General features: G+C 39.5%; 5 protein-coding genes across 6 annotated transcripts in view; 2 read left to right on the forward strand and 3 right to left on the reverse strand.

Annotated features, from left to right (window-relative positions):
- The window catches only part of epyc (epiphycan), a 9,058-nt gene extending 3,773 nt beyond the window's left edge, over positions 1–5,285 (forward strand). The window contains exons 3-10 of the mRNA XM_072455095.1: positions 2,001–2,133; positions 2,401–2,856; positions 3,289–3,477; positions 3,702–3,812; positions 3,914–4,072; positions 4,145–4,347; positions 4,423–4,518; positions 5,035–5,285. Of these exons, the coding sequence (XP_072311196.1) occupies positions 2,001–2,133; positions 2,401–2,856; positions 3,289–3,477; positions 3,702–3,812; positions 3,914–4,072; positions 4,145–4,347; positions 4,423–4,518; positions 5,035–5,205 (1,518 nt within the window). The 3' untranslated portion in view covers positions 5,206–5,285. The remainder of the gene's footprint in view (positions 1–2,000; positions 2,134–2,400; positions 2,857–3,288; positions 3,478–3,701; positions 3,813–3,913; positions 4,073–4,144; positions 4,348–4,422; positions 4,519–5,034) is intronic.
- A 235-nt stretch (positions 5,286–5,520) lies between these two features.
- Positions 5,521–7,632, reverse strand: LOC140368176 (uncharacterized). The gene is made up of 4 exons (XM_072455096.1): positions 7,460–7,632; positions 7,083–7,176; positions 6,923–7,010; positions 5,521–6,842 (listed from the first exon to the last, which is right to left on the reverse strand). The coding sequence occupies exons 1-4, from the start codon at positions 7,542–7,544 to the stop codon at positions 6,171–6,173; spliced, it is 939 nt and encodes a 312-aa protein (XP_072311197.1). The 5' UTR covers positions 7,545–7,632; the 3' UTR covers positions 5,521–6,170.
- A 1,077-nt stretch (positions 7,633–8,709) lies between these two features.
- Positions 8,710–16,296, reverse strand: scyl2 (SCY1 like pseudokinase 2). Its single transcript, XM_072455097.1, has 19 exons — positions 16,131–16,296; positions 14,696–14,879; positions 14,443–14,600; positions 14,191–14,335; positions 13,786–13,935; positions 13,473–13,694; positions 13,262–13,378; positions 13,055–13,180; positions 12,509–12,685; positions 12,356–12,367; positions 12,100–12,222; positions 11,895–12,008; positions 11,693–11,825; positions 11,488–11,606; positions 11,313–11,413; positions 11,152–11,221; positions 10,999–11,070; positions 10,793–10,915; positions 8,710–10,724 (listed from the first exon to the last, which is right to left on the reverse strand). The coding sequence occupies exons 2-19, from the start codon at positions 14,870–14,872 to the stop codon at positions 10,104–10,106; spliced, it is 2,760 nt and encodes a 919-aa protein (XP_072311198.1). The 5' UTR covers positions 14,873–14,879; positions 16,131–16,296; the 3' UTR covers positions 8,710–10,103.
- A 1,915-nt stretch (positions 16,297–18,211) lies between these two features.
- On the reverse strand, positions 18,212–21,362 carry depdc4 (DEP domain containing 4). Of its 2 annotated transcripts, none has more exons than XM_072453778.1 (9): positions 21,256–21,362; positions 20,484–20,889; positions 20,252–20,394; positions 19,612–19,807; positions 19,292–19,536; positions 19,067–19,209; positions 18,761–18,886; positions 18,606–18,684; positions 18,212–18,510 (listed from the first exon to the last, which is right to left on the reverse strand). In XM_072453778.1, the coding sequence occupies exons 1-9, from the start codon at positions 21,335–21,337 to the stop codon at positions 18,311–18,313; spliced, it is 1,620 nt and encodes a 539-aa protein (XP_072309879.1). In that variant the 5' UTR covers positions 21,338–21,362; the 3' UTR covers positions 18,212–18,310. The 2 variants fall into 2 exon arrangements, with proteins under 2 accessions (XP_072309879.1, XP_072309880.1); XM_072453779.1 differs by having other exon boundaries at positions 18,213–18,510; positions 21,265–21,362.
- Positions 21,363–22,111: 749 nt separating this feature from the next.
- On the forward strand, positions 22,112–27,839 carry tcp11l2 (t-complex 11, testis-specific-like 2). The gene is made up of 10 exons (XM_072455098.1): positions 22,112–22,251; positions 23,854–24,037; positions 24,169–24,301; positions 24,376–24,496; positions 24,572–24,795; positions 24,871–25,007; positions 25,082–25,251; positions 25,325–25,506; positions 25,929–26,101; positions 26,233–27,839. The coding sequence occupies exons 2-10, from the start codon at positions 23,866–23,868 to the stop codon at positions 26,493–26,495; spliced, it is 1,575 nt and encodes a 524-aa protein (XP_072311199.1). The 5' UTR covers positions 22,112–22,251; positions 23,854–23,865; the 3' UTR covers positions 26,496–27,839.
- Positions 27,840–27,888: the final 49 nt, after the last annotated feature.

Below are 27,888 nucleotides of genomic sequence, written 5' to 3' on the forward strand. Positions count from 1 at the left end.
GCAATTAGAGTTACTTATGCGCTTCATCCTGTCTGCACTCAGTAATTACAGTTTTAGAAAATCAAATGGATATAGTTTAGTTGTGTTGACAAAATAGTTAGAGGTGAGATCGAAGAGCTTAAACAAGCAAGTAGACAAGTACATCTACTGAACAAAGAAGGAAGAGAACACCTATTGTAGAGTCATAAAACTTTTCTCATTCAGTCTAAATTGTATTTTCACAGGGACTTTTGAGAAGATTAAAGACTCACTTGCGACGTAATCTGAGCTACGGTAATTGTACTGGGCACATTTTCCATAGTTTCAACCCAAAAACTACAGACTGATGGCACAGCTGCTTAGCTTGACATCTACGTAGGCCCAGTAAATTCATACTGGTCAATATAGGCATTTTGCTGAAATCTGTTATCTTTTCATTGTAATGTTGCATTTGTGCTGGTTTTATAGCTCCATTGTTTGAAAATGTAAATGTTCTAATTTGTTGTTGAGCCTTTTTTTAGCCATTTTTTATTCCACAATCAAGTGGATAGATTAATATCCGGCCTCCTGCCTTTCCTATAATTCTGCCATTTACTGTGACTGCCAACAATGACCAGGAAGAAAGAATGCACATTGTGTTTTGATGGGCCATTTGGTCAATCTTGGTGAGATTCTGATTATGAGTGCAGACTGATGCAAAATTACATTTGGCTTTTATTTGATGCGTATGGTTACGACCCCCACAGTCCAAGGATGTGTGTCTGTATTGCTGGTTGCATAGCGTTTGCTCCATTTTCCCATGGGTGTATGTGTTTGCTTTGGGGAAGAGGGAAATGAAGGATAGAGCTACAGCAAGCCAACTTTGTGCACATTTTTCAAAGAGCTGCCTTGTTGTATCTCAAACTGCATCTTTGCCAGCGTCTAAAATCTTTTTCTTGCTGCAAGATATTTTAATATTGGTTTGGTGCATGTGCGTGTTTTGTTAATTCACAAATAAATTAAGAACGGTAGAGTGCAAATTGTATGCTATTATAAGACCTAATTACTTAATAAAATGGCAGTAGGAATAAAACGTGTTTTCTGCACTCACCATGTGCGTCTTGGATCCACAAGGACCATTTATTTTTGGAGCATGGTTTCAGTATTGCCTGAGAGTTGCAGGTAGAACCTGTAGTAGTGAATGGGGCTGCATTACCCTCCTCTGGTCAACAATGGAACTACAAGTGTGAATCTCAAGACTTTTGGTCTTTTGAGATTCCTACCAGGCAGGAGACGTGGTCCATGAAATTACTCAAGTAAGAGTAAAAAAAAAGTGTTTGAGAAACTACAAAAGTAAGAGTAATTGTAAGAGTAACTGATTATAATTTCAAATGTATGTAATTGGAAGAACAAGACATTAAATAATGCACCAGGTATGATTGCTCACCAAAATGAGACAAACTACATCATATTTGAAGGAACGGTGCAAGGAACACAAATGTGCAAACCATTTAATGTTGTCTATGTAAAGCTTTTGTCACTGGAAGACTCACTCACAGTGTGAAGAGAAAAGGTATTTTACTCAAGTAAGTGTGCCGTTACTGTGCTGTTACACGCAGTTCAAAAACGACTCAGATGTCTTTAAAAAGTTACTCAATAAAATGTAATTGAGTACTACCCAACTCTGGAAACTACCAGACACCAAAAGTATATACCTCATCTGTGTGGCTCCTCACACTTATTTATGTAGACAAGTTGTTAATATAATAATAATAATTGGGGCAACGTGTGTTTTTGTTTTGTTTTATAAGACAACCAGTTTATTCCCTGTTACTTCAGTTCATCTGCTTGAACTGTTAGAACAAGAGGGCTGCCATCTGGTGGGCGAGTGTGCATTAAATTCATTTTACTTCATCCCTCATGGCATGTTTCACAAAACAGGCACAATCAGACTTTTAATGGGTAACTCAAGCCAAACATTTGAAGATACTGTATCTGTATGTGTTATAAGAACTTACCTCACTGCTGGTGTTTTCTCTTAGATAGAGGTTGAAACACTATCAACCGAACTGGAGGCAGAAGAGGAGGAAGAAGAGGAGGTGCCCTTGAAGCCACTGCTCATCCCACAGGGTTCAGGAGGGTCTGGGTCCCTGATGGGTCCCGACACACAGAAAGGTCTGAAAAAGCACCAGCAAACTCCAGAATTTAGAATTAAATGAATCCACCATTGTTGCATAGAACAAATATGAAAAGGTCATTATCAGATAAAAGGGAAAGGTGCTAAAAAGTCTCTGTGTGTTTTCCCTATGCATGTGTTCCATTTAACTAGCGGTCACGAGTTAAATGTGTTCTTCTTGTTGTCATATTAACCTAATCAGTGTTGTGAACTTACTCTTCTTGTCATCAGCGTGTTCATTAATACCTAATCTTGTCTCTAACAAGAGGTGGAGCTGCGTCTGACGCCCATTGACATCCTTCATGTGTCCGGGGATGGAGGGGGCTCTGCGACCTCAGGGGCCTCAGAGGCTTCAGGGGCATCAGGGGAGTCCGGGACGTCAGCCTCTGGAGGGTCAGGGGGGTCTGGGGACATAGTCTTTATCTCAGGTGCATCTGAGGAGCTGCCAGTGTCAGGCTCTGGCTCAGGAGGTTCTGGGGAGTTCCTACTCTCTGGAGACATCCTGTTCTCTGGAGATGTGTCCGGATCGGGAGAAGCCTCTGGATCCGGGGATCTGTCTGGGCACTCTGGGGATGTGTCCGGGGGCTCTGGGATTGCCATCGAGCTGGGATATGGAGAGTCCGGAGACTTGTCTGGGTCTGGGGGTTCAGGCACCTCTGGAATCTCTGGGGCTTCAGGGGAGTCTGGTGAATCTGGTTTCTCGGGGATAACATTCATAGAAGGTTAGTATGTTAGTCTTTCTCTGTCTTAGCTAAAAAGGATCCTTCATCTGCTGTCTCTAGAACAGTGTTTTCTAAAAGGCTTCCCACTGAGGACCCTTCAAATTTATAAAAACCAGTAACTACAACATGATTCATCCTAACTGGCAATCCTCATTCTCAGACGCTTGCATTTTAGTGTTGCATTACATTTTTCTATATACTGAAAATACCTTAGTTCTCCTGGAGCTCTTGAAAATTGGGCATAGATTTTGAAAACACTGTTCAAGAGTTATTGTCTCTGTGTGTATTTATGTCAGTGACACTGTCGTTTAACTGCCTCATTGTTCAGTGTGGTTAAATGTTGTAATGTTTTTTACGTAACACCAGCTGAATGCTATCTAGTTTCTTATGTGTACTTATTAACATCTCCTAACTGACTCCTAACTGTTAAAGGTGAGGAACTGCCCCACGTTCCTGAGACTGGTCTCAGTGAGGTATCTGGGACATCTGGGGAGTTCTCTGGAACCTCAGGGGTTTCAGGCAAAGCCTCCGGCGATGTAGATATTTCAGGAGCCTCTGGGACGTCTGGTGTCTCTGCCTCTGGAGAACCAGAGTTCCCTGGGGTCAGTCTGATGCCCCCAGGTCAGTGTCTTACCCAAGTGAGATAAACTGTACTAAAATAATTATGAAGCATTGTGGAATCATAGGGGATTAAACACATTCATGTGTAAAACTTTCTATTTATTAACTACTAAAATGTCACTTGTATTTAACAAGAACGGCAATCAGCATGTCTGATTGCAAGAACTGCTTTGCTTTTTCTGGTCTAACCTGTCCCTGTCCTACCTAATGTTGTCTCTAACAAGAGGAGGGGCTGCTTCCTACTACAAAAAAGAGCCCTGAGGAAGGCAAAGGAGAGGTAGAACACCCAGAGAGTTCTGGTGATACAAACGAGACTGAGGAACCTGACAGGCGAGGTCAGTACTCGGCACTAGGGCCAACAGTCTGATATGTGTGGGCCATCCTCATCATGTAACACACAGCTCCACATGAGTAAGCCTTGTGTTCTGTGCTGTAGGTATGCCCACTTGTCTGCTGTGCACATGTCTGGGTGGCTCCGTCTACTGTGATGACCTGAGGCTGGACAGTGTACCTCCTCTACCCAAAGACACCACTCACTTCTACGCACGCTACAACCGAATCACCAAAATCCACAAGTCTGACTTTGCAAATATGAGTATGTGAAATATCATATATTAAAGATGGAAACCAAAAAACTGCAACTCAGTGTTTGTCGTATACATTTTAGACAAACTGAAGAGGATTGACCTGACTGCCAACGAGATCACGTCCATTGATGAGAAAGCGTTGATTGGTCTTCCTGAACTGGAGGAGCTGGTGATCAGAGAGAACCACATCTCACAGCTGCCTGCCCTGCCTGAAACCATGACCCTCATCGACGCTAGCCACAATAACATTGGCTCGAAAGGCATTCACAGAGAGGCTTTCAAAGTGTGTACAGTTGTCTTAGTAAACCTTGTGTCTTACTATTGACAGATTGCTAATGTTTGTTTTAACTTTGGCCAGGACATGACTGCCTTGCAGTTCTTGTATATGACAGACAACACCATTGACTACATCCCTGTGCCTCTGCCTGACAGTCTGCGGTCTCTTCACCTACAGGTAGGCCTGCCTTAAAGTACTTCCACAGTATTTAGACGTCTCAGATATTTCAATATAGTTACTTGTCAAGGTCCAGTATTTTAGTGAATCCCAACATTGCCCACAGACTGCGGGAAAATGTTTAGTCACTCAATTATTGATGAAGCAATTTGTGAATTAGTTAACAATTATTTCACTTAAGAGTGGGTGAGAGATCAGAGATTGCAAATATTCCTATATGCCTATGCCAAACTACTGTAAATGTGTATGAAGGGCTGGGCTATTGGTCAGCCCTTGTAATGCTCTGAGGTAGTGGCAGCTGGATTTAACCAGTTACAGTGCAGTGTGAAGTTTCAGAGGAAGCAGATGACTATATTTACCACTGAAAGGCAATATTAAGTTCCCCCTCCATACATTAAGCCCACCCCTAGTATGCCATGTTCTGTGTTACCAAACATTTATTTTACAAATGTCTACAGAATTAACTTTTTTGTTGTATTACTTTCTCTATAAACACATTATATCAACTTTCTCTAGCGTAACAACATTCAAATGATGATTGAGGACACCTTCTGCAACTTGAAAGATTTCAACTACATCAGGAACGCGCTGGAGGACATTCGCTTAGACGGAAACCCAATCAACCTGAGCAGGACCCCTCAAGCTTACGTGTGCCTTCCTCGTATACCCATCGGGACCCTTGTGTGACCTCACACACACTAACATGTACTTTTGCACACTGACTCCACAGATGCAACCACCTGTACACACCTTTGTACATACCGACACATACAAACACTAACAACTGCATTTCACTGGTTCAGTCTGCTGCAGACAGATTCAACTCTTTGTGGATATTTATGATTTAAGGCACCCTCACAGGTTTATAACCAGGTCAAGCACTGATCGATTGTATTTCTGTTGTTGGAATGACATCAAAACTCACACACCGCACACCATTTATACTTTATCGTGACCCGTAGCCATGTTTCAAACACGCAAACATGTACACATCCAAGTAAAACCACAACTTGATTTAATAAAAAGGTGGCGTTCAGTTGAATCTAATGATAAACACTAAAAACAGCCTGTCTGTAAAATTAGTGTCTGATCAAACTGGCAGCAGTCTAGTTTAATTGTTTAAATACGTTTTGTAAAAAAAAAAAAGTAATAATTATATGAATATTAATGACAAATCTAACTATCTTATGTTTACGAGCATGGCCAAGAGGCTAAATGAGGGGGAATTTAATTAAAGCAATAAAATGTGCATTTAAACACATCCGTTTGTTGTAAAGTCTGTACTGTAATATAGAAGAAATGATTTTTTTTTACATTTTTTACATTTTTTACATGAACTACAATATTTGGTATATTTGATTTAACAATGAATTGTAAAGATACAAATGCAAGACTCAAGTACCCAGAGTCCTACAGGAAAACTAAAGACTATTGTTGATTATAGTGGATCGGGTAAAACGAACAGCTCTACTTTGGGTGCTCTCTGTATGGAATAACCACAAGTAAATAAATATGTTTTGAGGACCTCTCCAAATTAGAAGTGACTCTTTGTTTTCTTTCTCAATTCTGTTCAGTAAAGCAGCAAAGTCAATCTGTACATTTACAGATATTACTGTGACAACAGATTTAGAAACTGAGGTTTGAAATTATATTCAAAAATTATTGATAAGTTTTTCAAACAACAAAAGAAATCGCTCTTTTCTGTCTGTATGGTCTGTGTCGTCTGAGTGGCCCTGAGTGTTCACCAGCCTTGCCCTCTCTTGGTCAAGAGCCTGCCGGTCTTTGGCCACTGCCTCCCTCTCCTTCTCCACCACTGCCCTCTCTCTGTCCATCAGGGCCTTCTCTCTTTCTATGGCAGCCCTGTCTCTGTCCAGCGATGCTCGGTCTCGCTCCAACGACGCCATTTCCCTGTCCAGCGCGGCCCGCTCTCTTTGCAGCAGCAGGTGCTCATGCTCCATCATCTGCCTGTGTCGCTCCATCACTTGTTTTTCACTGTCCACTTCCTGTAAGATGTGCCCTATATCCAGACTTCTTTCATGAGGCTCCACTCCATTGAACTTGACCTCAATTTCTGGTCCTGTGAAAAAATCAGAAGGAGGCACAGGAGCCATTGATTCCACTGATGAAATAGTCGGTATTAGTAGCCTCCTCTTCTTTCGTTTGGGACAGTTTAAGACCTCATGTCTGTCTTGTTGTGTGGTTATGAGAATAGGAGCGCTCCCATCGAGTCGACCTTCCATTGCATCATTCATTAAAGTGAAAAAGGACCATTGAGGAAACGGTGCCACTCCAGGACTATGAGCATGAGGGGTATATCTCACCTCCTAGAAAGGCAAACACCGCACAGTTAAAAAAAAATACATGTATGTAAAGCTTTAAAAAGAGAGGGAAACAAACACTGCACTTTGTATTTCTTTTTCAGATTTTCCCATTTTTTGGCTGCTTGATAGTGGGTCATTTTGTCTTGCAGTCCCATGTGTTTGAGAATAGTCCTGAAGAAAAACAATGCACAATAGTATTGGTTCCAAATAACATCGATGGGAATGTATGGTGTGTTATCTTACCTCCAGCCACACATTGAAGCATTCCTTTTTCCACTAAAAAGAATTTTGTTTGACATCCTCAGCTTTATCAACTCTTGCGTTTCTTTTGGAGTCACTGAAATATAACATTTAATCAGGAAAATATAGAAGCAAAACATTTCACAAATGTAATAAAACAAAAACAATAAAATACAAAATGATGGCATTATTTTTTTGCTACAACTTGTATATTTGTAACGTTGAGTTTGGCACATTAATTTCCATCTTGTAGCGGCCACTTCACTAAGAAGTTTACTCTTGTAGGTTGGCTAGTGCTAAAGTGGTCCACTTGCTGGGAAGTCACTTTACGCCAAAGGCTGGTTTGTTTATTTACTGGACATTTCCTTTCTCTCACTCACATTTATAGACGGTCTCATTGGGAAGTATTTCATTCTGGCCATCACTGTGTTCGTGGCTAGGGCCAGTGTAATCATGACACTCCATGTTGCGACACTCGTCTTAGTTTAGTGTTAGCTTCACGAAGGGTCCTAGGATGAAGTGTTACACTCGCTCTGGAGGGCCCTGTTTCCTCACTCGCTGAGAACAGGATCTAATGTGTTACATTTGCGCCATCTAGTGTCACGGAGTAGATACACGTCACAACAAGACTGTATGATATATATTTTTAAGTTAATGTTCATTTGTAATGTACACATTTCAAAGACAACTGATCCATAAAATGTTGATCTTTTGTATTTCTAACACTGTTGAAGTGTTTGCTCTGAACGTTTTTACTGTATTTCAATGGTAAGAGTAATCCCTCGTTCGTCCAGGAGTTTTCCGACATTATAAAAGGTTTCAAAGACAGTGAAAAGGCCTAGGCATTTGGTGGCCCTATTCTTCTATGTGTGTGTGGCTCACCGTTTGATGAAAACTGTATAAAATCAGAGGCAGATTGGGTTGAAAAACATGTTTTCAGTTCAAAAATGTAAATATTTAAATCTAAATCTATTATATACTGTATTTAAAGATAGAGCTAAAGACTAAACTACATTTTCAGAGTAACAGATACATAGATGCATGTGGCCACCCTTCTATGGCCCTAAACCAGGGGTGTCCAACCTTTTGTCAACAAGGGCCTCATTTTGAAACATTTTCATGGCAAAGGACCACAGACTATATGACAATGTGAATCATTCATAATGTTGCATTTGACATCTACTTGATGAGCGGCCTTTAATAAGGCTTGAACCATTAATGTACCATTAAGATCTATCTGCTATCAAAACTTAAAAAACCAAAGGATTAGGCTTATCGTTTGCCCTAAACATGAGCTGGCAGCTGGGTAATCACCTGGACAATGTTTCAAAGTCGTTTTGAAGCTGAGGAGCTGCTCTGAGCTGATTATGCCCTGCCCTCAGAGACTCTCTTTGATTGGCTTGTATTCTCACTTGACTAAAGTGAGACAACACTGGTGGGCAAGTTATACCATAAACCATCTTTTCTGTTCAAAAATGGCCTCCTCACTCCACTTTTGAACCGTCCCTCTCTCTCAACACAGAAGGCCCTATGGATTTCTGGACCGTCAGCTGTGCATCTTCAGCTCAAAGCCACAAAGCACTCGGTTGAAAACAGTGAGGTGAAGATTTTAAGCATGGAGAAGTCATGATTGATGTTCTTATGTTCATATATTTTCAGTGAATCGTTCATTTCAACCATTTACAGATATGGTCCACACTTAACATAACAGTAACAATGCCAAAATAGCAAAGAGTATATGCTTAACTGTAATACATTTTTAATTATAAAAATGTCACATAGTGCATAAAAGATTCCACATGTGTTGTTTGTATATAGAATTCATATCAACTCAAATTTACCCACATTGCTGGACAGAGACATCACATAACATTAACTTATACAGTGCAATAATTTGTAAAAAATAAAAATTTAGCAAATGGTCTATGGACACTGCCAATATTTACCGTCTGCTACTATTTGAATTATTGCACACAGCTCTTCTAAGGCCTCTTGACCACAAATTTTAAGGCCATAAAATGTTTTAAATAATTATACATTTACACTTTTATGAGGTCTTCAGTACAGTTTCTCCTACAACAAAAAGTGCTGAAACGTGATATTCAATCCAGTGATTGAGAGTATTGGTCACTTCAACAGCCAGGAATAATTCATTTAAAATCCTTAATTTATTATTCATTATGATTGAGTTCAGTAACATGCAAAATATTTTTAGAAGCTAAATTTGAAAATGCAAAATGAAGGGAGTAATACTTGAGAATCGCCATCTCATTGTCCACAGGAAAGGCACAGTGGCCCATAAGCAGTGCAAGAGAAGAGGTTTAACTATAAAACCTAAACAGCATCAAGTGTCACTCTACACAGACACAAACAGACACAAGATGAAGGCGACATGGCTGATAAAACGTACAACTTCTCTTCAAACAAACCCATTTGATTCAAAACAGAAAAACACTGGTGTCACAATTGTTCACTTCGATATTTTGACAGAAACTGGGGAGAAAATGTAATTTCAACATCAGAATGCAATGTGAAAATATTTAAACTAGTTTAAAGAGAAAGCCTTTTGGCTGTTAAACCATAAAAGCATTTTTGTGTGATTTTATTAAACCGATTAAGTGATTTATTTAGGACGGTGAAAACCTTAAAATAAAGAAACAAACTGTTATAGGGGTGTTCACTATAAAACCAACAAATATTCCATTATTTCTAGAACATATTCAACACCATCCAATTCACTTCATGATACAAAGACAAATTCTTCGGAATCACATTAAGTTTTGAGTATAAAACTGTAAGAAAATATCTTAATAATCCCCAGCATTTTAAGGAATATGTTTTCACCTAACACATCCCATTCAAGTAAAAAGTCAATTGTAGTTGCATTTTAGTGGGTTAACGTCCAATTAAATGACCAAAATAAAGACAGAATGTTTGCATTCACCCAGTTTTTCTAGATTTTGATGTCCCAATCACCTACGTTTATCTTTAGTCATATCTATTATATCTGTTCTGCATTGTTAGCTAGCCAAATAAGTCTTTTAGGTCATTGTTAACAGATGTACTCTGTTTAATCACACTTTGGTTCATGCCAGGTGAGGCAGCAGGCTGAGAAAAGTTTTGTGGGCTAAAAAAGGGGTTTGCTTGCATCCCGAAGTTGCCCATGCCTGCTGGGGCTGCCTGCACTGAAGTGTTGTGGGGGGAACTGAACTGATTAGACCAAGGACTGCTGTTTGCCGGAGCAGGACCCGGTTTTGGGCCCATTTGGTTGAGCGAGACTTTGGGCTTGTTAGATGTAAAAAGATTGTCCAAGGCAGACATATCTGGATTTTTATTTGCTAGTCCCATTTGTCCCTGGTTCTGTGTCAGGGCACCAAAGTTTGGGGTGCTGGTGGTGGAAGCCATCCCACCATAAAGACAGGGGCCTGGTGGTGGCATGCCCATCCCCATGCCAGCAGCCTGAAAGCCCATGGACGTGTTAAAGCCATTGGACAGTGGAGCCCCCATGGAGCCTACCATTGGGCTTGGAGTAGGAAAGGGCGATATAGTAGAAGCCTGCACTGGACCAGGACGAGGCGTGTTGGTCAAAGACATGCTGTTCAAAGAGGTCATGTTGTTCATCAGACTGCTGGTCAGGTCTTTTGTCTGCAACAGAAAACGCGTGGATTTACATCATAGACTCTAGTTGAACATACTGCAACATATAGACACACCTGACTAGAAGAAGTGGAAGCAGGTTTGATGCTTTGCGGTGCTAATGGTTGCTGACTCCTGAGTTTGGCAGCCTGCTCTTGCTCTTTAGCGAGTCGTTGTTTTTCTTCTAATGTTAGAGACATCTGAAGGAAGAAAAACATAAAACGACAAAGAAATTTAAATGAGAATCATGCTAAAATAGTCAAGTTAAAAATAAACTCTTTACTCTGTTAGGCGCTGGTGCAGAGGATCCGTGTTCTTTGCCGTTGACAGTTGTGCTTCCAAAAATATCATCAATCTGAAAAGTAGCAGGTGGGGTCAAAGAATGAATGGCAAAGTAGCTATAACAAAGCTTGTGTGTAGAAATGTATCATCTAACCTGGTTTGCAGAGTTTGGTGGGGACTTTGTTTCTTCTGACGGGTTTCCTTGATTAGAGATGTTTAAACTTCTAGAAAAACAGGCAAGTTTGAGGGTGGAATTTTGTGTTCACAATTTAAATCTATTGCATTGTGTTTTTTCTTTATTAACTGATATAATACCTTGTTTGTTCCTGCATCGCATGCAGCTGCTCCAACTTAGTCTTGTGCTCAGCCTCCATTCGAGTCAGCATGTCACGAATAATCGCCATGAAGGAGTTAAACTGTGGGGGGAAACGTTTTTATAAACAGCCAAAAATAAACCCACAGAGACATGCTATTGGTGCTGTTGTTGTACCTGGTTCAGATTGAGGTTATTGTCTATACTGAGAGACACAAGGTGGGGCAGGCTCTTGCTGGCAAGATGCTCTTTAGGAATGCCCAGCTTCTTGTGACTGAAGGTGCACTTGTATATTCCTGTAATATACAAAACAGTTAACAGCTAAATATTTGGGTTGTTTGAAATATATATTTTTTAATAAAATTGTCGAGGTGATACAAACCTAGTATACCCATGAGCACAGCAGGTTCTCTGGATGGAATCTGCTGCAGGAAGGGGAGGATCTCATCAATGATAAACCACTTGTCAAGATATTCTAAAATCTTCCCCAAGCACACCAGAGAGTTCACCCGCACCTAAACAACAGAGAAAAACAGGGTAAGTGTTTGGTATATCCTTCTATTTTAATATAAATTCAATCTTACTGCAAGAGAAGATGTCTGCAGACACGCCGACTTAATCTTCGGAATTAGAGAGTTTTTCATAGATGGGTAGTCAATCAGATTGGCAAATGTGGGAATGATGTTCAGACACAACTCCTGTTTATGTAAAAAATAAATGGGACATTATTAATACACATTCTCTGCGTCTAAAGAAATGTTTTAGCTTGTTGTTCTTTTTTGTCCATACCTGTATCTGTACTGAAGGAGCTTCAAGAGCCCGGTAGACCATAGGTAGCACACCATTCTTGATGTCTTCCGCAGGCGTTTTGGTCAACAGCAAGTCCATTTTTTGAAGAAATATCAGCAAAATCTGAGCAGTAGAAATGTTTTGTTTAAAATCAAAAGCAAACCCAACCTAACACATTTCTTCTTGTGTATGGGAAGAGGATTTAATTGTGTTAGTCATTACATAAGTTGTTACTACTGTTGCAGGACCCACTCACCATGTTACTAGCCTGAAGAAGCATGAAGGAAAAAACGGAAACACAAGTCTTGAAACCAACACACACGCGTTTGACGAGAGTAAGTCAAGAGTCCGGCATCATGCATCTTTACATCATGTTCTTCTACGTTACGGGTACATACGCATCTCATACCTGGATGGGCTCTTGCTGCTTGAAAACGGGTGTGAGATCAGGTAAAATGAGTCGAACATACTCCTCCTTGGTGCACTCTTCCGCAATGAGCAGTACGTTCGGCAGTACAAAGGGAACCATATCAGGATTGAGAAACTCTGACGTTAACGCCGGCAAGATCCGATACACAACAACTCTCTGTAGAAAAGAAGGAACCATCACAAATAAGATCAGATAAATGCATAAATAAATGTGCTTAAAAGCGCACTATGTAACTTTTCTGTGGAGAATCTGATGTTGCTTTGTCTGAAATGTTCCGCAGTATGACATTAAGCATATGTAGCTTGCATTTATTCAATTACAGCCGTTTTAAAGGCTAAAAAATAACTTGCAGCCGTAACAAGGCCTGATGGCGCCACCTGCTTGTCGCCAAGGAGATAGACAAACCTAATGCCATACAGTGTAACAAAGCAAACCAAACATGCAGATGGCAGACCCACCAGAGAGGTTACCTAGTGTACCTTAAATACATAGTACATAAAGAGAAAGCGTGTACAGGGAGACAACCTTGGGAAGCTTAGGCAAAACTCTAGGCAAGCCTTTGTAAAACTGTGATTTCTGTAGGTTGTCTCTTTGAAAGAGAGAGTCAAAATACTGGAGAGTTACAGCTCCGACGTCGTCAAAAAATGGGATCTGAAGATGCAAAAAAACACAAGGGTTGTGAGGCCTTCTCGCTGTCTTCCACATCTTCATTGGACTTGAAACAAAACTGACCTTTGTCATCTGGTCAGCATCGGGCCTGACAGTTGGTGTGACGCTTAAAAGCATCTTCACGTGATCTCGAACGTCTTCCGGTATGTTTTTCAGCAGTGCCGGGCTTATGTTGGTCAGCTAATATTGTGAGAACAGAGTAAGTGATAGAGACGGTGATAAAATCTAGAATACAAGCAAATCCTAAATGTATCAGAAGAAGTGCGTCATTCACCTGGTCCAATTGTCTGCTGAAGCTTTTAAAAATGTCGTGCTTGCTGACTTGGAAAACAGGCTTGCCTTCGTTAAACACGGCATGCATCACCACGCCCAGAGAGTACATGTCAGAAACCGAGTCACAGCTCACCGACAGGATGTACTCAGGGGCAAGGTACTCGGGGTTAGGGAGGCAGAGTGGAGGGAGGTTAGGCTCCCACTCTTTACATTTGTATTTAGGCTACAAGGAGAAGACAAATCAGATATAGTTATTCAAATGAGATCTTGTATGTACACATATAGAATATGGTAACAAAGGAGAATCAACAGACCTCTGCATCTGAGGGATTGCAAGAGGAAATGCTGAAGTCAAAACCCATTATTTTCCAGGCACCACTTTTATTGAGAATGATGTTTTCAAGACTCAAGTTTCCATGAACCATTTTTACTCCACTGTGAAGAAACGTCAGCCCTTCGGATATCTTAGAAAAAGGAAGATGGAAACAATGTTGCACTGAAGTAATTTCCATCTTATATAACACTGAATGCACTTCCTGTCTCCACCAGTCACATACAGTATGTTACTGGAGGGATCGATTGGGCTGGAATTGGGTTCATAATTGCTTAAGGCTCTACCCTCCTGATGCACCCATGGGCAAAATACTACTACAATCAAAATTAATATGAATATCTACAAATAAAATATTGATAGGCTCAAGAAAAACTACAACACTCACCTGTAACAAGCCATATTTGGTTTCCACATCAAATAGTTTGTATTCCTTTATGTCATTGGGGACAGGACTGGGGAGGTTGTCCCATTGACCCAGCACATTGGCTAGACTGGCAAACACTGGCTCTGTACAGAATGCCAGACTATCTCTGAAAAACATGTTAGCAAAACATGTTAGCTTTCATAAGTTATTGCATTTCTCTTTGACACTTTGATAAAGCTTTCTCAGTGGAATCTGCCGTATGGTGTAAATTACCGTGATTCTTCAAGAGGATGCTGCACTGTCAGAAGACGAGGGTGACGTAGTCTTGTCAACTGCTGCACACCTTTTTTTAAGGAATCAATTATTTGGTCCTTTTCATATTTTTGATACTTGTCAACAACCTTTTTATCAAAGACAAACACTGCCACTTCCTGGAAGAGAAAGAAATAATGTAGCGCATTTTTGGTCAATATAGAATAGAAAAAGCACCTTAAAAATCTTATCACTGTAAATTAGACAAACCGACCTGTTTAGTGGACTTCTTAATTCCATTGTAGATTCTCCAGCACATGCAAGGGCCCCCACTGGCAATATGTCTCCCAACCTCAAACTCCCGTGTCACTGGGTTCCCCATAACAGCACTGGTGACATCTGCAGTCACCTTAGTGACTGTGCTCTTTAGTTTGTTCAGCATGGACTCCATTTTAAACCTGAAAGAGTAATACATTTGTATTTGACAAGATCAAGACTAAACCATAGATAAACGCATTATTCAGTGGTTACAGGGTAATTATTAACAAAAATCTTAAAACTACTTGTTTGGGATCATGATCTTTTGAAGGTGAATAATGTTATACTCCACACACAATGGGGAGATTTTGGTGTTGCAACGCAAGTAGATACAGAAGTAAAAGAACAGATTTATTTACTTTAAAAAAGCTTAAAAAAAAAAAAAAACACTCTTAATAGAAAAGCTCTTATAAACAAAACTCTTATAGACAGAATCTCTCATATTCTTAATAAGGAATAGAAAGAAAAAAATAAAAATAAAATACGACAAAAATAATAATAATAGTGGCAAAAGTAAACACTCTTATTTACAGCAGTTATATGCACATGAATCTGAATATAACTGTTGCATTGCATTGAATATGTCGCTTTGCACAGTTGCTATAGTTCCCTTTTGACATTTCAGAGTCTGAAGCTGAATAGTTTTTTAAGAATATTACTTTGATATTACTATCTTGATGGCAATATTAAGTAAATCCAACAAAATAGTGTTAAAACATGTATTTAAACATATTATCTGAGGTTCAATTTTACTAAACGATATATTCGATATTCAAATTTTGCATATATTCAAAATAACAGTCATGATTCAAGTAGGTGGGCAATATATTGAATTAAGTTTATCATCTCACAAAACATAATCAGTGCTGTCAGCAGTGCTGCAATAAAACATACACTTATAATGATGAATCTAATACAAAAAACATCATGTCCCACCTTGGGCATCCAATGATGCTGCAATGGGACTTATTTTAGGATCAAAGACATGTCTTAACATGTAAGCATCTGGTTTGACATGTATGATGACAAAACAAATTCCAGTTTTAAGGTGATTTACATTGTTGTACATTTTGCTGTCCATTGTCATACTTGTCATGTCAGGTTTTGTGACAGTTTTTCTCAGTCGCACCAGTTGTAATTAGCCTCAGTGTAAAACGAGACAAACATGCGATTGCTCAAACCGTCACTAATTTATGCAAGTACAACTTCTGGAAAGGGTTATGTTCATCAGGGTTAATATACAATAGCTTGCAGTAATCATTTGAGCTAACGCTACCTAGCCGGACAGAAGCTAAACCGACGCAGCAGCTGAGGAAGCAGCAGCGTCAATGTTGTTTAGGAGGCGGCCAGTTTTGTTATGGGCTTTTGATATTTTGAAAACGATCACTTACCTAGTCTTTTGAAGCGTATACTTGACTCCTCCTGATGTATAAAGTATCTTCAGAAATAATTTCTGTCAAACATCAGTCACTTCCATAACCCCATGTCTTCAGGTGCATACGAATGTGCTAACCTCGCTTAGCTTAGCAGACGCCTGAAACTGCCACTTCCGGGTTTGTCACAACGCATCTGTGGCGTCATCTGCATCGTCACCATGATCACCACCAAGTCAGACATGTTATTAAGATAAGATAAGATAAGATATTCCTTTATTGTCCCACATGGGGAAATTTCATTGGTGCAACGCAGGTAGATACAGAGGTAGATACAGAAGAACAGATCACTTATAGGAAGTCTGAAAAACACTTTCAGTAGAAGATCTCCTATAAACAAAAACTCCCATAGACAAATAAATAAATAAATACCATTGCATGTGATCCCGACAGTAATTGCACATGAATATGTGTCACGACAGCACATAGATTGCACATGAATTTCACAGTAATTGCACATGAATTGCACATGAATTCCAACAGCAATTGCACATATGACAGAATTGCACATCAGTATTAGGTTAGGTCAGTATTGCGACGGGATAATGTGACGATCTCCGGGTAAGACGACTGTTCTCCGCAGTTTCATGAGTTCCTCCTTTGTGGAAACGCGGTACGGCGCCGGCCGGGGGGCGGGGCCGGAGCCGGGGGGCGGGGCCGGAGCCGGAGCCGGGGGACTCAGAGCCAAGACACATCGCAACGACACGACGAAAACACTCAATCCAGCCGAATAAAGTCAAAACAAGTTAATTTAAAGCGATTCCAGTGCGTGTCCCGATCGTTCGTGAAGTTCCTCTTTCATATAAACGTGTACATAAACGTGTACCGACGACACGCCGTACTTTAGCGCGGCCGGAGAGCGCGGGGGGGGGGCTGGTGGGCTCGCTCGGAGCTAGCTCACGTCACAACAACACAACGAACGCAACGAAAAACGCTCAAATCCAGCCGAAAAAAGTCAAAAACAGTTGAATTAAAAAAACTATTCCAGCGCGTGTCCCTATCGTACAGTAAAATAGAAAAAATATACTAACTATATTTACAAAATATAGGAGATAAAGCACAATAAGTGTGAGAAAGAAGAGAGAGCGTTTACACCGGGCTGCCAGCTGTACCAGCGCCTTATGACGCTTACTCTACAAACTTAGAGACGCTATTAATGCAACTAAAATAACATCTTCAAAATAAACGTAGAAAGGGAAAGATTGGGCTTTCAAGAAAATATTCCTAATAATTTATTAAAGATTCTACATAATCAGTCACTTATCAACAATGTGCAACAGGCAGCAGTTAAGGCATTCGAACAAAACACACCGTGGTACATTAACTCCAAAATCAACCAAAATCAAATCATCAAATCAATACATATAAAATAAGTTAATTACACAATCTACTTTAACATTGTTTTTTGTTGTTAATTAAAATCATGTTAGAACATTAAAAATGATGATTGGGTTACATTAGTTCATAACCATGTATCAATAGAGCAGATAAAACATTAGTTATATTTCATTATTAATATATAAACTAGTCATTGCTTTTTTATATGTAATGTTAAGAAATGTATTGCTAATTTTCTAAAAATCAGAAATGTAGTGTACAGATTAGTATAATAGGGTTTAGGTTTTTTTTTCTCGTTAAAATTTTTTGTGGCCCATAGGCTTTTTTAGACCGGAGTGGATAGGGTGAAATGGGGGATGAGAGAAGGGAGGACATGCAGTAAATCGTGAGGAGTCAGAATTTTAACTCACAACACTGTGGCCGACAAATAAAATGTCCAGTAGCATTTAGATCTTGTAGGTTTTTACATTGAAAGGTTTAGTAACACTGCATTCATCTCCTTCTGCCCAGCCAGACTGCTACTGACATGCACCATGGTTAGTCTTGAAATTTCAACTTAACTGGGAATTCCATTCGTTTCAATAGAGAAAAGTCATTAAAAATGTTATGTGAAGTAGATTGATTAGTGTAAAATGTTCAATGTTCATGTGCACCAACAAGTCAACAATGCAAACTAAAGGTAGCTTAGCTTTGTTTTACTGTACGTAAATATCTTCTTTGCAAAATCAAACAACTGCACAAAGGGCCATAAATAATGACGGAGCCAGTGGTACCTTTCTGAATTGGGTTAATATAGGTGTTCAGAAACGTGTTTGTAAATGCTGGAGAAAGACCACAGGGTGGTGTTTTTCAAACTCTTTGAGTAACCTTTTCTTTTGTTTGAGCGGCATTTCCTTGTTCATCAAAATATTATGAAGAAGCAACTTGAGGCTTTCAAGAGTGGCAGCTTCACATTGGTCATCATACTCTTCTTTGGACAGCTGCTGGCAAAAAGTGAAAGCTGCAACACACAACATTGTTCTGCATTACTTTTGTTTAGTTCATTAGTTTCAGCTAAAAACTGGCCATTTAATGATGAGACAGACGTTTGCTTACTTGGTATAGTGTCTGGATCCACGCCCTGCTGCATCTTTCTCAGTGTTCCTCTGACACCGTCAATAAGAGATTCAGGAGTCTGAAATAAAACCGCAACGACGTTAACGGATCTTATAAAAAATGTGAAGAACTAAATATTAAACATTGTATAATACCTTGAAGAGCTCAGTATGATTAGACATTAAAAACAAAACCAAAGCCTCAGTCTGAGATTGGCCAAGTTTATGATTCTGGACAATTGCTCTCTGAAATGTTCGGCAGACAAGTGTCCTGTTATCTGTCTAAATGCAGAACACACATTAGATACAAGTTTCAGTCTGTCATGTGATGTTGTTTCCATGCTAGAATGAAAAATAAAGAAACTTTGAACACGGCATTAGTTTAGGGCACATGCAAGATCTCTGTTTGCTCACATATCCCATTATAAAAATACTAATAATTACTAGTTCGTAGTTAATTACTTGTTTCTGCAGACGACAAGCTTCTAGGGGAGCCGCTGTAGCCATGAAGGTCAATAGTCTTTCGAGTTCATCTCTGGCATTTGCGTCAAGAAGTCGCAAACATAACTGGGTGGCTTTAATGGCATCCTCCAATTTTTCTACATCTGATTACAAGATATCAACAAATTAGTTTCTCTTACAAAATATATACATTTATAAAGATTAATATCAGATTAAATATCTTACCCATCAATTCTAGAATGGCAATGTATATGTCCAGATAGCGTCCAGAGATAAGTGGGGGCTTTTCTTGTCCACTGTAATACTTGGAAATGATGTCAAAGAGCAGTCTCTTTTGGTTTATCAACTGCTCTTTATATTCAGCAGATGCATCACCATGATGTTGACTAAGCTGCTCTCCTGCCACTACTATCAGTTGGTCAGGAAAGAGCTCAAGGAGATCTGTTGCAGCAGACAGCCACTCATCCAGACTAAAACATAGTTCAGACCAAAGTTAATAAACATATTGCATATTCATAGTGGTCAGCATTAACAGGAGTACTTACTGGGGGAGGTGTAGAGTCTCAGTCAGCTCTCTCTCCAAGCATGTGTTAGGGATGACAAGGTCTTGTTTGGACAGTGGAGCTGAGCTGGTCTGACGCTGAACCCTGGAAGGAGAGGTCAAGATCGAGTCCAGCAGCGGTACCTCAACAATCTGTAAAAGCTGAAGGAGGGTCTGCTGCTTCCAGACCTCTTCCACCACTGTAATTTAAGAGAAAAAATATGTTTATTTAAACACACCCTGCAAAAACAATCATAACAGAATCAGATGATATATTGCCAAATTACTAGCTCTGGAAAGTAAGGGAGTCGATGTGCTATGAGATGGTGATATTAATGCAATGTCATCATTTTAGATTTTTATTATAACAATTATATCATCAAACATGATAAAGATAGCTGAATATACAAGGTTAGGGTTATTATAAATAAACCCCATGGTCTTAATACTGAGTATGTCACTTCTGTAAATAAAGTTGGTCCATGTGAAGCTGGATTATGGTTGCATCATAATTACTGTTGCAAATGATGGGGCATCCTTCGTTTTAATAATAACATCTTAATTAGTCACATATATGCTGCATGAATGTAAAGCAGTGTGGCACGGTACAATCATATCAGAATCAGATGGTACTGCCATATTACCAGCTCTGGAAAGTAATAGACTTGAAGTGCTTTGAGATGATGACATGGGCAGTTGGAGGTTTATTGTGCTCAGGAGCCTATGGATTCTCCTTTCAAATGGGCCAGTAGCAATAGGGTTTGAAATTGTCCTTATTTCAGATGCGCTGGGGAAAAAAAGAAGTACATAATTTGCTCTTCCAAATTATACATATGTTAAAAAATATGTTTATATTACACCAGGTTCAAATTATACCTGTAGCTTTTGTTCCACTTAGTTTGCAGCGCTTTCGGCTGAACATTTTCAGTGTCTGTATCCACTAAGGTGGTGCCAGACTCCAGAAATCGATAAAGACTTGAAGTGCTGTCCTCAAATAACACATCCTTTCCTTTGCGAAACAGCTTTGTTCCCACAGGCTCAAAGATTTTGGCTTCCATCAGAGCCTGACACAAACGTGCAGCTTTAAGACGAGACACTTCACTTGTGCAAAATATTACATTCTGCATCAAATAGTTGAGGACAGCGTCAACAGCATCAGAGCCCATGAAACACTCTGTATGGACACAAAGATGTCTCCTGCAACGGCGCACCTCCACCTGCGTCTTTAGAGCATGGATTATGTTGTTCCATAGCTGTGTAGCACCAAAAGGGCCAGAGTAACCTAGAAAACATGAGGAAGATCATTCAATACACACTGAACAGTAAATAAAGATGCACTCAATAATACCCAATGACCAGAAAAGAACTAGAAATAACAGCCTTTACAGATGAAAGGCCAAAGTTCATTTTGGTGATCTGTTGTAATGGCCGTATTGAAACGAGTGTGTTGGCCCCGTTTCGAAGCCCCAAAGCGAATGCGCTTCGAAACACTGCTCCAACGAGCATGAGCATGATTCAAAGCGCTGATGACGTGACTTAGATGCTTCATGAAGGCTTCATGACAGATTGATACAGGAAGTGCTGCTGTGTATCTGATTGCCGAGTGAAAGTTGTCTAAACCCTTATTTAAAGCTACGTGTTACATTACCTTGTACACCATGCAAATTGTCACGGATACTTCGCGTTTGACTGTTTAATCTTCTGAAACGAGGAGTCAAATCTACCGCCATGAGCTCGACCTTTCAACATGTGACTGACCAGCCAAAGAAGAAGAAGAAATGTACTTTGTCGCCCTCTATTGTCTTAAAGATTTTATATCACAACTCAAGTGCAAGTATTTTGTTTAAATTGTAATATATCTGGTTCATTTTTTGACGTGTATCTAGTTAGTTTAGTAAAATGGATATTAGCACACAAACTCCCCAGAGTAAAAAAGTTGTCCAGCACAATCTACAACAGCCATTTAGCCTGGCTTGGAAATGTAGGTTGTAACTTCCATTATGTGAATTGTATTTCATTTCATAATGTAGGCCTAGGCCCACGTATGTTTTGATCAGTGGTGCAGCGTTAGGGCCATTAAGGCCTTGTCAGCATTAAACTGTTAAATATGCTATTAATTGTATCATACAATGAATGTCATTACTTTGATTGAATCATTATGTTGTATATTTTAAAACTACAATTCTATAAACCATGATAACAGATGGCTAAATATAGATGGATAGGGTTTGTTATTACACATAAACCCTTGAGTTCTTAATACTGAATACGTCAATGACATTAGTTGAGGTCACATCCGTAAATAAAGACAGTCCACGTGAAGCTGAGGGGATTGCACCATTTAAACAACAAGGTTACTGCTACAAATCGTGTGACATTCTTCGTTTTTATAATAAACAATGTCATATTTAGTCACATTAATCCTGCATGATTGTAAATTTACGGTACAAAAGAGCCGATAAACGATGTCCGAGTAGGTTTTAGATGTAAGCCCCCTTTTGGAAGAGCAAATGGTTTAGTCTGTTTGTGCCCGAGGCGTCTGAGTACCTTTAACAGGCCAAACAACAAAGCAGCAGCACGGCCAGTCTGCAACCTCGTCGTTTGTTTTTTCTTGCAAGTCTCCGTCTGTGGAGACCTAAATGAGGTAAAATACGCATTTCACATTAATTTAACCTGCATCATATATGCCATAGGCTTTTGGGCAACTTTCCTTAAAGGGTTCTCTTTTTCGTAGAGCGGAAATGGCCGTTGAAATAAAAAACTATGCATAACTCGACAGTATTGTTGTATTTGTTTATTCTACTTGGTAAGACTAGAGTTGGTAAAGTACACCTTTGGCGATATAGTTGTCACACAAGCCTACACAACGCATGTTACGTCGACTATTACCAAAACTTTTCCGCGTTTTAAAAAAATAATATGTAACCAGCAAACAGTGTATTGTTTTTGCGTTACATAAGTCTGAAGTTAATTAATAAAAAGGCTTCGGTCTTGTTGTTTTGGTCTTGGACCCTGATCACGTGTACCCTGTTCTTGCGCGTGTGTGGATATTTCTTTATCCATGTGCTCCGCGCTTCTGCGGCTGACAGACAGGGGGCTGCAGCCAATAGGAGCAGCCAGCTTGTCTTTAGTGCCGCCCACGGCTTTGTTTACATTATACTGCAGTTAGATCCCTTTGCCAGTACACTCTTTGTTAGTGCGAATCAGGACGAGGACAATTCGTGTCTTGTTTAATGCTCATCAACGTATGGTATGTAATAACCTTTGTCATAACATTGTATATTTGAATTATCTAGTTATAAGCGCCATCACACCCTTTGTTCCTTTGTAATACCTAATGTTTCTTATTGCTATAGCTGTCAGTTTTGCTGATATTAACATAGGACTATACAAAAAAATCAAATTAAACTTTTGGGTCCGTGGCAACTCAAATCTTGTCATGTTCTGTGTAGATTTAAGCAAAGCTGTGTTTTTAGGAGACAGCAGAGGTTCACAGTCACACACTCTCCCCTTGCTCCTCACCCTTGTGCTATCTTTAAACTGAACTATCAGCAACTGGGTGTGCATTCATTTTTGGCTGCCGATAAGTGAGAGCTGCAGAGAACCAGACACCCAAGGGCCATTCTACCTGCACTGTAATTCTATAGATACTTTTTTCTCACTGATAATAAATAATGATTAAACAAGTTGGTTGTTGCTTCTGAGCTTACACCACGTTGAAACTCTATATTTTCTGTTGTTTGCATAAAAGAAGGGCCAGTGAAACAGGATCTTTCGTACTGTTGAGTCTCTGTTGCCCTGGAGACCTTTGACTGTGGATAGGGCTAAACTGAGTCTCTTTTATTCTCAAGAAATACTAGTCGTCCTAAAGTCTAGAGAAATAAAAGTTCCTTGTTAAACCAGGTGGCTGTGAAAAGAGCCTTTGAGATCCTGAGGGCTACAAAATGGCCCCATCTTCACAACAGGCATAACAACTGGTGTTTTTGTTATACGTTGTTAGCTGCCTTGTTAATGATGAGCGAACAACATTTGTCACACTTTGGTTCTGTCTCGCATTCTGTCAACGTTTTAAGTTATATTTTCTGATATGTATTCATCTTTTCTTTTGTTTTTGTTTTTGTTTTCACAGAACATCTTTCATTAATTTATGGAATTTGTATACAGGCCTACTAAAACTAACATTGAATAGAATTTACAACCTATAACTTGGGATTTATGATAATGAATTACTATTTTGTACTTGCAGCACTAATTCACCATGCCTCTAAATAATGAGAGACCAGGCTCCATATCCTCCGGTGGTGAGGATCAGGGCAGCGACGTGGAGTCCTCGTCAGAGCGCTGCGACAGTTTCACATCTGCAAGTGACCTGGACTGCTCTCAGGAGAGCTTCACCAGCAATAACTCCAGCAAACAATGCACACCGTCTTGTATGTTTTATCAGATATTCAGATTTCATAACTATTATTATTCTATTCTTCATATGCAGTGCCTAAATGATCGTCACTAAGACATGTCTTTGTTTACCTATTTGACCTGTTTCACAATTTCCCTTCTACAGCTAGCCCACCAAAAGTACTCACCTTGGATGAAGTCATGGATTCTGCCAGAGACCTCTCAAACCTGAGTCTTGCCCATGAGATTATTGTCAATCCAAACTTCCACTTTGAAGCCAACAGCACACCACAGGACAGGTATAACCCATTTAAGTGTTTATGTCACTTTTATAAGTACTTGAGAGTCAACTAAGAACCATACTGCTTTTTAGCATATTTCAATTAGTTAAAGAAAACCTCCACAAGGCGTTTTGGGATATCCTGGAAGCTGAGCTCAATGATGATCCACCTGCGTATGGACAAGCCATTATGCTTCTGGGGGAAATCAGAGAGGTTAGCAAACACAACCAAAACACTTATGTTTTTAAGGGTTTGTTGTGCAATAACATTTTCATCTCTGGTCATTAGACAATGTTATCTTTCCTAAACCCTGGTGCCAATCGCATGCGGACCCAGATTATGGAGGTGCTGGACATTGACCTAATCCGTCAGCAGGCTGCTAATGATGTCATAGACATACAGGGACTTGCATCGTACATTATCACTACCATGGGCAAACTGTGCGCGCCATCAAGGGATGAAGAAATCAAGAAGCTAAGACAAAACACAGAAAATGTTGTGACACTTTTCAGGTGAGGCAATAGAAAAAATATGTATTTTATTTTATTGTGGGATTACAACCTTCTAAATGGACTGAACTCACTTAGGGAGATCTTCCGTGTGCTGGACCTAATGAAAGCTGATATGGTAAACGTGAAAATAAATCATATACGACCTATGCTACTCAAACAAAGTGTTGAATATGAAAGGGCCAAATTTCAAAGCATTTTGGACAAAACACCCAGTAAGTGTCAAAAGATTATTAAAATCAATTAGGTTAATAAAATATTAATAATAGTAATGTGTTCCTCATCTCAGAGGCCCTGGATAACACCACCCAGTGGATCAAATGTGCACTGGAGGACTTGCAGTCTGCTACCAGTTCCTCTGAAGAGAAGCAAACAGCTGTTCCCGGGCCTTTCCAGGTCCTAAACATGGCCTTTCTTCATGTCCTCACATGGGACCACAATAAGAAGACACTACCAGAGGTAATTTTCATGTCTGCATTCTCAGTCTACCTCTGAATAAAATTATTTTTTAATCATTTTTTTCCCTTGTTAGACCTTAATGACAGATGAGGGCCGTCTACGAGAGATCCAGGAGCAGTTACAGCAGTGTCAGGCGGTAAATGAAGTACTGCTCATTGTTTACAGTACCATCGGAGGACCTATTCAGGGCCTGCCCCCTCTGGCCGAGCGTCTGAAGAGGATGACTATCGTGCTACTGGATGGAATGCACAGGCCGTAAGTTACTTTATTGGTTTATCATTATTTACATTAAGCGTGTAAGTATAACAAGACTAAATAAAGTGAGCAATAAAAACACCCATAATTGAATAAATGCAAGATAGATTAGTTTAAGTCCATAATGTGAAACATTCCAGTCTAAAATTATTGGATGCTCCATCAATCTTCAATGATTACAGTAAAGACTACAGTTTGTGTTAATAAACGCTAGCGGCCACTGTCAACAATTAGAGCATCCCCATGGTTTTTATCCATCTGGGTGATTGAACATAAATTATGTGGAGATCATACATCACAGTTTGTTGTTGTGACGGGCTGCATATCAGCCACATGGTCATACTAATTATGCTCGTATACACATCCTACAGTCTTTTGTTAAATTAAAAATAATTCTATAATTTTGTAAATATATTTTTCAGTGACTTTAACCTTGAGGAGACACTGCAAGGTGTCAGTGCACAAATCTGCTGTGAACTGAACAAGTCTCTAACAGAGAGAGGATACTCTGCTTTGACCCCTGCTCTGCTGGAAACTCTTACAGGACAGATATGCTGCATCACCCAGAATGATAATCCCATCCGCACTTTAGTTGGTAAGATCAATGGAACAGAAATGGTGGAAATGTGTTTTGTTGTCTCCTTCCATTCAAGTTTTTACATGTTACATTACATAACAAGTATTTATTTTCACTGTTAATATAAAACAACTCTTTGTGTGTTTTAGAGGATCGTGTGCAACAGTACTTTAAGATGCTCATCTGTGATGCAAAGCCTCAAGGGAAACTTGAACATGTACCAGCTGGTCTGACCATCATCAAACATGATCTAATGCCAGTGGCAGCCAGGTTCTTGTCTTTGGTAAACTACAATAAGACTGTGTATGGACCTTATTACGCCGATATCATCAGAAAGCTCATGTTCAGCAATGGCCCATCAGAAGAAAGACCAACTGAAGGTGCAGTTCCGAACACTGCTGTGTCAAAATAAAAGGAAACATCTGATCTTTCTGATGAAACAACTGCTTTGCTTGATAGGTGAATTCATGAAGCTGAAGCAGTTCGAAACAAGTTGCTTAGAGGTCCCATATCACGCAAAATCAACTTTTCAGAGCTTTTAACCATCTTACAGTGCTATTGGTACCTCATATATGTTCCTAAAGTGTTTTTTGAACAAGAACAGTCTCTATCCTTCCCCTCAGATGAGCAGACGAACGGGGGCTAGAGTTACGCAGCACACTGTTCCAGCCCATCCTCCAGGAAGCACTCTATTACTCTGGTTTGTGAGCGGGGTCCAATATATGGGTGATATTTTATAACTATTATGTTATGGGTGTTGCACAACACTTGACGATCAAATATACCCTTAGGGTAGAGTACGAAACAGGAAAAATAGCATGATATGGGACCTTTAAATGTAGTTTATTACTACATTTTTAAGGAGTACTGCTTAATACAAGCAGAAATCATTTCTGAAATAACTTTTGTTAAAAAGGCTTGACAAATTGACTTGACCAAGGGATTTGTGTATTTTTTTTCACTCGTCATTATAAGACTTCTTTTACTTTGAAAGGAGTCTAAATGGAAAAAGGTGTATCTTATACTTAGTAAAGTTTACGAATCAAAAATATTCAGCCCAAAATAGGTTTATATAAGTCTATTGACATTTGTCTATACTGATATATTTATAACAAAAACAAATTGTAAATAATGTAGTTTAACTAATTGACTACTTTTAAATGGGAAGAAAGCTAAATATTACAATTAATAAATTGTTGTATTTATCTAGCTAAAATCATAAGAGGCCAAACCTTTTTTCCTTGGCGGGCCAAAATTAATATGTGTTAGCGTGTCAGGGGTCAAACTTGTTAAAAAGTTTGCCTGAGACATTTATGATTCACTTCACAATTATTGTACTTTGTATGGAGATAGATTGGGCTCCCAACAATGAATCAAAGTAGATGCTTCTTACAAAATTCAGCAGCCCTTTGTGGGCAAAATTAGACCCCATGGAGGGCCAGGTTTGGCATGCAGGCCCTCCTTTGGGCACCACTGAGCTAAATATGTGCATGGGTCAGCTTTGTTCATGTATTGCCTTGTCTATTTGTATCAAGTTAAAGTGAAAACTTTGTATATCTGTCATACATTTTTGTTCAGGTACTGTCTTTTACAGTGTTGTAATTGTGTTCTGTCAGGCAGTGGCCGCTGATGTTTTTTTTTGTTTTTTTTTTAAATTGACCCAAAGATTCAAAAGGAAAGGTTTATAGTATGTTTACAAATGTTACAACCTCGTTTATGTGTACTGACATGAGAATATAAAAAATAAAGAATACGGGGAAAAGCCTTTTGGTTTCAGATCCTTTCTGATGTTTGTATACACACTG

The sequence above is a fragment of the Eucyclogobius newberryi genome, unplaced genomic scaffold (assembly GCF_026437365.1).
Source record: "Eucyclogobius newberryi isolate DKJ021-1_F unplaced genomic scaffold, fEucNew1.0.hap1 SCAF_2, whole genome shotgun sequence".
Classification (NCBI taxonomy): Eukaryota; Metazoa; Chordata; class Actinopteri; order Gobiiformes; family Gobiidae; genus Eucyclogobius; species Eucyclogobius newberryi.